At 41.9% G+C, this 11,052-nt stretch overlaps 1 protein-coding gene across 4 annotated transcripts; it reads right to left on the bottom strand.

Moving 5' to 3' along the window:
* Positions 1-382: 382 nt before the first annotated feature.
* On the bottom strand, positions 383-10,564 carry ZCCHC10 (zinc finger CCHC-type containing 10). Of its 4 annotated transcripts, none has more exons than XM_040573505.1 (4): positions 10,462-10,564; positions 7,744-7,905; positions 5,720-5,761; positions 383-2,209 (listed from the first exon to the last, which is right to left on the bottom strand). In XM_040573505.1, exons 1-4 carry the CDS (start codon positions 10,536-10,538, stop codon positions 1,942-1,944), a joined length of 549 nt encoding a protein of 182 aa, XP_040429439.1. In that variant the 5' UTR covers positions 10,539-10,564; the 3' UTR covers positions 383-1,941. The 4 variants fall into 4 exon arrangements, with proteins under 4 accessions (XP_040429439.1, XP_040429438.1, XP_040429440.1 ...); XM_040573504.1 differs by lacking the exon at positions 10,462-10,564 and adding an exon at positions 10,093-10,266; XM_040573506.1 differs by lacking the exon at positions 10,462-10,564 and adding an exon at positions 10,041-10,207.
* Positions 10,565-11,052: the final 488 nt, after the last annotated feature.

Here is an 11,052-nt window from a genome sequence, read left to right as displayed (position 1 = left end):
CTGCCCTTCCTCGTCACAACCCCCTTCGCATCCACACTGCTGCTCGGCTCAACATCAACCAAAACAAAAGCCTTTATTCTTCGTAGCATGTCATCTTCACACAGACGGGCTCCACATCCCTGTTCCCGCAGTCCCCTACAGCCCGGCTGTGCCCTTAAAGTGGAAGTTAGGGATGCGAACTTCCAAACGCACCCGCTTCAGTCATGCACAGCTTGCTGAAGCTGTTAGAGATGACCCTAAACCCAGACCTATGAAAGTACTATTTTCCAAAGTTCCAAAGGCCTTGCATTTTGATTTGCAGTAAGCATGAACTTAACAAATACTGTTTAATAATTTATTAACTTTTCCCATTAAATAGTACATTTACTCAAGAAGACTTAAACAACTTTCTGATAATTTTTATTTACAGTCTGCAGTGTTCTGTAAAACACACTAAAACAGACTAAAACACACAACATATATATTTTCAAACATTTAAATATAAGCACAGTTTATTCAAAAGTAATTCTACACACTACTTTTCCATAAAAATATAAAAAATAGTTTAGTTACTATATTTTACCCAGACCAAGATATTTAAGAATTCTTCCACATGTGATGCCTCCCCCTCAGAAAAGGTAACTCCAACAGTAAGAAATTCAGGAGATGGCATCACAAATTAAAATACTAATGCCAACAGCTCAAGTCCACCAAAAGAACAAATAAGTTTCAATTTATAACCAGCAAGAATCGTTCTGCAGTATGCTTGGATTTTTATTTTTTGCACTAACTTGCTTCTCCTGTGCCAGATTTCCACAGACATGTACACACTTCGATAAAAATAATGAACTGATTATACTGCAGACTATAATGCCAGTTACCATGTGCTCAACAACATAGATTGGCAATCTTGCATTACGGAACTTTTTTTTTTTCCAAAAATATCAAAATGGAAACACTGTCCTTCAGACTTCTTTTAAAAGACAACTCCACTCCTTACTGAGCATCCCGTGAAAATAGCCTTTCTTCTCTCTCCTAAAAAATAGTGCCTGTTTTTGCTCGTCACTACCATTTCTCTGGCTTTATCAACTGTACTCTGTGTGGAAAGCTATTGGAGTTCCGAAAAAACACCCACTCAAGCCCTTCTCTCACTAGGATACATTTAATTTACAAAAAAAAGGCACAAAGATGAAACTCCTAAGCAGCATCAGTCGTAATTCTTCCACTGTGCGCTGCTCCTCTTTCCTACATAGACAATGCTACAACAGACTCTGTTTGTCTCAGAAAAATACTACAAAGACATGAAATATGGAAACAGGCAAAGCTGAAAAGACTAAAGCCTCTGTACAGTACAAGTAGCATATTGATCGTTAACAAATGAACGCTATTTAAAGTTTTATGTTGCAATTAAGACTCGACCTGGAAGCATCAGGAAAAGCCATCAGAAAAAAAGCTCAGCAGCATATAATACGTTTGCTAACAGCGAGATGGAAGGCCCTCTGTGTGCAACGTTGCGCATTCAGTTTCAACAATGACAGGGCTCTACAGCCAGCAGTGTACAACTTTTGCTTCTATCAGACTGGAGGATTTTCTACATGTAAGTGAAGTTGCCATGAACAGAGTAGTAGTATGAGATGCACAGCATGATCTGCAATAAAAGGCTTTTGCTTTCCAGCATGTAAACATCCAGGTTACTGGACCTTAGCTCGTATAAACAAATCTGATGATAGATTTTTAAACTAAAAAAGTAAAATTTCCCATAAAAGGATAAACCACAAAAATACTCTTTCAGTAAGTTTCACGTGCCATTTAATACCTTTCATGTCCTATGAACTATGCAAAACATTTAGAAAGTTTTAGCAGTAGAAATGTTGACCAGGTAAACTGCTTGGCAACCACGTGCTCAGAACATCTTTGAAGAATGTTATAATTTGCTCAGCAACAGTTCTTCGCTACAACGTATTATTTCTTCTTCTTTTTCTTTGGTGGCTCATCATCAGAACTACTGTCTGTGCTGCTGCTGCTGCTGCTAGAGGAACTAGAATCTGATTCGAACTCTGAAGAAGAAGTAGTACTACTCGAGGATGGAGACGACGAGGAAGTTGAGGAGCTCTCATCACTGTCACTATCATCATCAGAAGAGGAGGTAGAGGAATCTTCGCTGTCAGATGAAGAATCGCTAGCTGAGCTGACACTGCTGCTGCTGCTGGAACTCGTCACACTTTTAGATCTGAAAGAAAACAAATACACAGATGAGAACAGGCCTGCTACAGACGGCATTACAGAGCGCTCTTTATACTCTGTCGTAATCCAAAGACCAATTATTCGGCCTGAAAATTTCCAGGCCTAACAGTTTAACAATCTTCCTTCCCTCCTGCTCCCCGCTCCCAACATCCCCTTGCATTCTGAACAAATTAATTTTGGCCCTTTGAGCAACAGCAGAATGACACCATGCACGTGAAGTAAGTTGCCCTGGACAACGTGAAAGCCCAAACTGGACTACAGGAAAAAAAAGTTAAGTTTGAAAGTTGGCAAGGCTCCTGTTCATAGTAACGACTAGCGTCTTCGCCGACTCGCCTGAATAGAAGAACAAAGTTGCAGGAAAAGCAGGAATGTGCTGTACCACTGAAGCCCCAGGGGAAAAAGTAACAAAGATCAGCTCCCTAGCACTGCAATGAGAAGTGAAATTTTGGCAACGTGAGTTGGTGGAAGTTTCATCAGTGAGATTTCACAAACGTCAGAATTGTGCTCAACGGAAACCGTTCTTAGATTACTCCTGGCAGAAGAACCCACGCTACCTGCCGCTACAGGATGCTTTGTTTTCGGGGTGGAAGAGAAGGTATGGAAACGGTCCAGGATAAAGATGGAGTTAGGAACACTGTAAAGTGGATTTCTGTAGGCTCTGCAATTTATTTTTTTTTTGTCCTCCATGTCTAGCTCTCACTGTAAGGCTGCTGTTCTCAAGATCAAGGTCTTTGCTGAAGTGATGTAATATGAATTCTAAGAAAGTACAATTAAGTTCTTCCATAAATCTTTCTCCAAGCAAAATGTAAAGGTACTAATCCACCCTTCTTCCCACCAAATCAACCAAACACTGTGCAAAAATGCTAGAAATAATAATGCAGATTTGTAGGTTTTATCTCAGTGTTTGGTTAAGTATAAAAATTCAGGAAATGCCTACGTTAAATCTGTTAGAGAGTAATGTTTTCTCCATCAGATCGGCCACTGTCATGTCAACTGATGAATCTGAATGCTTGCAATAAGCTATGAACCACTGAAGTTTTTATAATGCACGGGGCATCGGTTCCCTCTCTGTGCACAGACATAATGGCTGTTTATAAAAAAAAATCATAAAGGCCGGTTACATACAGACATTGTTGGTGAAAAACCGGTGAAACAAGATAAGAAAAAAACGTGTCTATTTTAAAGTGGAATTTGGCATTTTCTGGGCAAACTCCCATAGAAACCAGTAGTTTCAATCTAAACAATTTACACTGAAAGTGCAGACCCATTTATACGGGCAAGGATCAGAGGATCCCCTGAATGGTAAGCTTGACAAAACATTTTTTCCCCCCAAAACATCCATGTATCTGAAACATCAGATACAATACTCGATACCTTCACCTACACGAAGGCAATGGCTAGATCCATGAGAAAAGAGCAAGCAGATACTTGTTTCCAGCTGATGCAATAGGCAGCCTATCGGTAGGTACAAAAGGAAGACGGACATGGGAACAAGCAAAATTCACCTATTTTATCTTGTCCTAATTCGGTAACGTGACATCCTAGGTGCTATGTGTTGGGAGGTCTCAGATTTGTGGGTCTGCTGTACCACTGGAAAAGCACAGCATTTCTCCGACAGATAAGCATTCATTCTCCCCAAAACAAGCTCGCAGATGTTAACTACTAATATTATTCCATGCATGATGAACCACGGAATTACTGCTGCATTTGGTAACATAGGCTATCACCCTTCTCCGATTTTACCCTAACTCCATTGCAGTCACCTAACAGCCCCAGGTGATTTTAAACATGCTGCTTAAATCAAACCTACAAAGTTGGGCGCAATCACCTGCCTGTTCACATGCTGGATTGCCTGAAGGAACAAGTGAATTAGGACAAGACTTAGGACCCTTCGGACAGGCAGCATCAAGGGGGCTTCCAATTAATAAAGCAAGTATGCCATATAGGAGTGATGAAGCCAACATAAACTCAGAGACAGTTCTGTGCCACCTAAGGTTACAACATTGTACAACAGTAGTTTTGCCTGTTCCTGTTTTTCTGGTTAAGCCTGTAGCTTCCTTATTACTGTTTATATCAAAACAAACACACACTATGTAAAAGGTTAGCGCTCACTGCTGCCAGAAGTCTCACTTGTGCATTTTTTAAATCTGGAACTTACAAAGCCATTGCTTCGCTGAGTTTTCTGCATTTCTTTTTTCCTCTATCATACTAAAGATATAAATGCCATGTGACCTGGAAAGGAATTTACATTGATGGATTCTATACTTGCATAAAAACAGGATAACAATTCAAGCATAGCAAAGTTGTTAAGTTTTAAGGAAACAATGCTCAAACCACCCCCCAACCCAAATTCTTTTGTTCTTTTCCTTTTGGCAGTGGTTTAGAGCTCAACTACTCTGAAAATCATTATGCCAAGTAAAAGACTGCAACACATGAGAAAGCTGAGGAAGGAAGAGATCTGAACTATATTGTTAAGAAATCGGCTAATTTATGATCTCACTAGCCATAGACAATTCCAACAATAAGTGAACGCTACCGAGAAAGAAGCCCTTGATAAAACACATTCTGATAGTAGAAGGTACTAATCAAGTATTCCAACAAAGCCATATTTAACACGAGAGCTTCATATAAAGGCATGTTTTAAAAAACTGCTCTGGCTCATTTAACGACTGACACACAAAGCAAAAGGCCTTGCATTTAAAAAAAAACCACAAGACTGTTTTTAACTGGTCAGATTTAGAGACAGAGGTCAGTCAACTAAAGGCAAAGAGACACTGAGGCGATTACTGTACGGACATCCCCCGTTGTAAAACTTGTAACGTGATTAGCAGGAGTCTTACAGCCAGGGCTCTAGCTGCTCCTGAAAGGATTTTGCTAATAGAGACTGAAGTGGACTCCCATGCTAGCATTACTGCATATGTAAAGGAGGAAGAATGGTAAAAGAACTCTTGGCTCAAATTACTATTTTTTTTTCCAGGGATGGAGAATGGTAAAGGAGGAAACGTTTAGTTCCTAGATTTTTTATTTATTATTTTTAAGATACGTACTTCATTCTCTAGACAAAGCTCCAGAGAAAGAGAGCTGTTAAGAAAAAGGGATGAAAACAAAAGGAAGGGCAAGATGGGTAGGTGGAGAGAGTACAGACTAGAAACAGTATGCCGTATGCCATTCTTGCACAACTGTTTAAGCTACTCGATGAACGTTGAGGCAGAAATAGGAAGACTTATTAAAACAAGATCACACAGAGATAGGAGAATGACCAGGGAGAAAAGCAGACGACAAAAAATTTAAAGTTTTTTGGACAGGGAAGAGTACAAACTCTCCCAAATATCTGCCATGCAAGTGCCCTCAACAGGCTAAAAGCTTTACAACAAATCCGCATCTGCAACGTTGACTTTCAGTTTCCACACATGCCCCTTCCAAATTGCCTGCTGCAATACCCAGTGCAAGATCACACACTGAGTAGCCGTACAACTCGTCATCGTTCCCCACATACCTTTTTTTCTTGGTCTTCCTTTCTGCAGTACTTTCTCCAGCGCTAATTAAGGGGAGGGAAAAACAATGCCTTTGATTAATGCAGTAGGAAAATTAAATATACAGCAGCACAGAGGAGCTGAGTTCAGTATTAGTAAACTGGTTTCCCCCTTACAGCAATCTGCACTGCCCAAAGCTCCTTTGGTATCTATTTGCAGTTGCTATTCAAACTAGAAAAACAATACCTACAAATCCGGGGGGGAAGCAGCAATTCACCTCTAATTTTCTGTGTTAAGAACGCTTTACTCACCTGTACTTTTTTCTTTTGCATTATACAGACAACATCTTGGGATGGGAGAAGCAGGGGGGGAATACAGATACAAAAAACGTTCTGTGTACCCGTATTTAGCAATAACTGAACCGATTGAAACAAAGGATTAGAAGATCGGATTAGTCTGGAGCTTTCATCATGCATTTTTTTCAGGTACAAAAGACACAAAATCTATTTATATGGATGCTTTCCAGCTATTTGTCTTTCAGATTGCCATGTATTCATACACTCGCAGAACGTTTTAGCAGTAAAAGAAACTTTTTTGGTGATATTTAACAAACCACTTTAAGAGATTTTTACTAGTCTTCAGTTTGGGATTTTTCAATTATTTTTAAATATTTCAGCCATGTTTACCGGTCACATCCTCTTTGCATCCTCTTTTTTCCCATTGTAGGGAAACATTAACATATAAACATTAACATATAAAAATTCAACCTCGAATGAACATTTGTGATTAAAGTAATCCCTCATCACGTACTTACAATGTGCTAAATGTGCCACCGATATGTGAGGAAGTTGTTCTTTTATGACCCAGAATACTTTTGCCTCAACTGAAATTATTACTGAAAGCCATCTTAAGTACACGGAAATAACAGTAACTATTGAATTAGAAAAGTAGATAGCAGCATGTGCTGATAACACGTTTCTTCTTCTTCTTTTTCTGGAGTTCTTCAGTGTAAACTATGTTTCAATAAAAGTACCCAATGCCATTTGTATGCTGGCAAAATGAGATTCTGCAAGTTTTTCTTTTTCATACCAGTTGTGTGAAAATATTACGATTATTACACAGAAGAGTTTTCCACACCCCTCACAAAATCCCGTTGACAAGAAGAAGAGTCTTTGATCCTCAAGCTTTGAAGCAAACTACAATCCCTCCGGTACGACTGCCCACTGCTCGCATTTCTATCGTTAAGGCCGTACGCCCTTACCTAGGTAGCCAGGGACGAGTACCAGTGAGTACACAGAGCTACACCCCAAAGTACCTACGGGGAGGCCTGTGACTAAGCCAGGCTGCCACGGATAGGCCTGTGCCTCCCTCTAGCGTTTTAACGTATGTATAATTCTGTGAGTTTGCTACTTTATGAAACCACCCAAGGGAGAGCGGTTAGTTGGTTGCGTATCAAACAAAGCTGCTTCCTTACAATTGCTTGGTTTCCCTGTGGCACCACACACTGCCTCCAGAACCCTAAATAAAACTCAGGAGTTCTGGTTTTAGTTAATTGTAGCAGTCTTTACTAAGGAATAAACATCATCTCACCTTTCCTTCCCTCTCAACTCCTCTAGGACTGAGAAGCAGCAGGCTCTACTGACGCCAGCAAGCTAAACAGTGACAGAAAGCGGGTCTTCAAATCCTCAACCTGCTCGCACGTGAACTTAAGGAGCCAAGCAACTGAGGAACTCAGGAAGCCGTATTCTATTACAAAGAGCCTCCGACTATTTTAACCTTACCTCAGTACACTTTATTTTTTGTTTCTGATGCACTTAAAGCTTTTTTGACCCAAAGCAACAAGCAGGTGTTAACAAACCGCTTTAATCTTGTGGGGTCCGAGTGTACATACGCCACCTACCACACACAACGGTTCTGACTCTGAACAAACACCTCAGAGCCTGGAAGAAAAGGCCACAGAAGAAGGCCTAGGGCACCATTTTTCCCACCCACCCACAACATTACCTTTTCATTAACGAACCGGACATTCTCATTGTGCCAACCTTACCTTTGCTGCAATAACAGTCGCTTTTCTTTTTCTTTCAGAACTTTCGCTAACTGAGCTGTCCTCGAAGGTCTGTGCAGGTATTTTCTCTTCCCTGTACATTCATACGTCCAATGGCCGAACTCCAAACATTTCTGACATCTTACATGCTGCTTGTTTGCCTCCCTATAAAAATGCAGAATTGCATTAAGCGACTGACTCCAAGTCTGTTCTACCTATTGAAAAAATACGGATTTTCTTTAGCACACAAATTCTTAGCAATACATACAGCCATGTTTAAACCAGAGCAATGTTCGTGGGTGCTTTAACTATTGCACATCTTGAATCGGGACAAGAACAGTAACGTACACACAGAATTTTGGCAAACTCATGCTACTTCAGTTATCAAAATATTCTCGTATCAACTACTTATGAAAGAACAAAGAAACACTTTTCCTCTGTTCCAGAGCCTCAGCTTAAGCCTCCTTCTGCTACAGTAGCTAATGCTGAACTACTGACGTTAACTGTCAGCGCACTGAGCAACTGCACCTGAATTTCACTGTACGCTTGCACAAGCTCCTGGTAGCCTAGCTTGCAATCTGCATTCCTATAACCTAGTATTTAACCCTCAGCTCCTGAATGCTTCCAAATTAACACAAAGAGCCTGGGATTCTGAGCAAGTAAGACAGAGCTGCTTCTATTTGTAACTTACCTCAACTTCCCTAAGATTTATTAAAGCCTGTCAGAAGATTTATTGCAAGAACAGGTTCTTGTTTACTTACTACTCTCTACCATCCAAACACAAGAAGTATAAACGAGCATTTTACATCTGCATTTCAGTTTTCGGCGATCAAATTCTTTGATCATTTTTAGGTGCGAGTTAAGTGAAAAAAAATCAGTTTTTCATATTCTAGCATTTAATCCACATTTCTGAAGTTTAAAAACAAATCTGTTTGCATTTCTTCTCACAGATGTGCTCCTCCTTTACAAATAAGGAAACTCATACAGCAGCCAAGTGACTCACTCAAGGCCATATCACAAATTAGTTTCAGAGCCAGGACTTTGTAGCTCTCATACAGCTCACTGAAACTGCTGTAACTTATTTCCACCTTGCATCGTTTTTTCAACACGAAGACACTCATTTTTGACAGCCAGCACATCTTAATCATCCAAAATTAACAGCCTGGCCCAGCTAGGAGGAGGATCCTCAACTGTTCACTTAGTATTTAGAGCATGAAGTGACGGACGAGCGGCGAACACCTTGCTCTCAGAAAGGGGCGTTGCTTTTCAAAGCAACGTAGCGGTTGTTTCTCCTTCACATCTAGCTATCGCTTTTTGTGGCAGTTCTACCGCATCTCAAAGGGAATCTTATTTTGAACATTCCTTACTCTCTCAACGCAAAGTTTACTTGGCTTCATGATTTAGCTTTAGAAACGTTGACGTAAATCAGCACCGTAAGACTAACTGAACTTGCTACCTACACCGCACAGTTAACTCAAACTTCAGCAGGAAGCAGGAGCTCTTGCAAGGAACACCAACAAAACAAAAAAATCAAATCAAGGTCTTCTGAACAGTTTGCTTTGTCTTGCCCTGGTCTTCTGGCTCTACCACAAGAGTTGCATGTAAGCAAAACAAGGACACTATCTCTGCTTAGTCAACACAGAAAAACATTCACTTTTTGTTATTTTGTACCACAAACCAGCCCAGACCTCTCTCCACAGGAAGAGAAGGGCAGCTCAAAGCAACAACAACAAAATTCAGTATTTCCAGGGCTCTAATACTGCTCACATGACTAGGGCACACAACTTTATGCAAGCTAGGACGATAAGATCAGGCCCTAAAAGCAACAACCAGGAAAACAGATCAAAATAGCTCAGCAACTACAGACCTATAAATATATCAACACTAACGAGCTTTAACATTAATGAAAAGCATGAGATTAAACTATTTTTAACTTTTAACACAGATCAACGGCTACAACCTAAAAGCAGAGATTAGCAAACGTACAATTCAGCAAACACCCATCAAACACCTAAAGATGCAACAAGAATTGTAAAAAATCACTCCTTAACCTCTATAAAATAGCAACCTAAAAGAACCAGTATTGTAAAAGCGCTTTGAAATTCCAAGTTATTTTCCACTGGAAAATAAGAAAGAACAACTAAACTATACTAAACAACAAAAAGGGAATGAAGATGCAGAAGCCATCTACACTTTATCCACCTGTTGTGATCAGACAGGACAAAAAAAACACTCTTGAAAAAGCAACCACAAATTGTTCTAAGGAAGGGAGGAAAACAAGCAAACAAGAAAATCCTCACACAAATAATGACAGTGGGACGCAGGGATTTAATGTACTTAACATCAACAAACACAAGCGTTGGCTTTTCCTCGTTTCGTTGTTGGGAAATCAGATCCCTTCTGTACCGAGGGAATTCCTGGCAAGCACTACCCATTTCTGAGTAAAGGGCCCCTGCTTCCTTCCCCCTACCCATTTTTACAGGTCTGTAAGCACACGACAGGACCAGGAAAATGCCGTTTTTAGAACTGCACAGCCCCCGGCAGCCCCCCGCCGCCTTCCCCCCGGCCCGCCCCGGCCCCGGCCGCGCTGCGGGGCGCTCGCCTGCCGGCTGAGGGCGCCGTGCCCGGTCAGCGGGGGCCGCCCTGCCCCTGTGAGGGCCGAGGACCGGCCGCGGGCCCCCTCCTCCCTCTCCCCCCGTCGCCGGGCCCCGCCGCACTCACGCCTGGCGGCGGGCGATGAGGCGGTGCATGGGAGTCGCCATGTCGGCGGGCGGGCCGCGGGCGGGGCCGCGCTGCATGCCGGGACGCGCGAGGCGGGCCCGAGGGAAGGCAGAGCCGCCCTCTGGCCGGGGCGCGAAGGCTCCAAAGGGACGTTACAAAGAGCTAAATGTCAGAAAATAACAACTTCACCCCCTACCACATCATAACCAAAAACGTTAACCCTGCTGCGGTGTAGGTACACGACCACAGGCCAATGATCCCTCACATATAAATCCCCTTCCAGGGACTGACGCTGACAAGTCAGGCTGACCCCGTGTCCGTGTGGACCCAACGTGCTCCATGCTTGACAGTGAGGAAATACACTTCAGAAATACACTTCAGGCATCTCTAGGAATCATAAGGCAAATTCTTTCCCCCACCCCACTAAGCCCAAGGGACTGTAGCCCCCAGCTGTGCCAACAGCAGCTAGTATTTTTGGCTCCTGCATCACCTCCTTACGGTCCCTGGCACAGGAGGAGAGGTCAAGGGACAGAAAAAAAAAAAAGAGGAGTAGCAGTGGCTGGAGCTTTCTGAGGGCACATACCTGGCAGG

This window comes from Cygnus olor, chromosome 14 (genome assembly GCF_009769625.2).
Source record: "Cygnus olor isolate bCygOlo1 chromosome 14, bCygOlo1.pri.v2, whole genome shotgun sequence".
NCBI lineage: Eukaryota > Metazoa > Chordata > Aves > Anseriformes > Anatidae > Cygnus > Cygnus olor.
The sequence above is the reverse complement of the archived record's forward strand: the minus strand, read 5'-3'. Positions and strand labels throughout refer to the sequence as shown.

Bases quoted from the DNA above. Each gene is read 5' to 3' on its own strand.
- ZCCHC10 (XM_040573504.1), bottom strand. From the start codon at position 10,214: ATGGGTAGGGGGAAGGAAGCAGGGGCCCTTTACTCAGAAATGGGTAGT. The intron at 7,906-10,092 runs GTTTGTTGATGT...GCATTTTTATAG, and splicing joins GAGGAAAAGCCAACGCTTGT to GGAGGCAAACAAGCAGCATG. The intron at 5,762-7,743 runs GTAAGGTTGGCA...CCCCTTAATTAG, and splicing joins CGACTGTTATTGCAGCAAAG to CGCTGGAGAAAGTACTGCAG.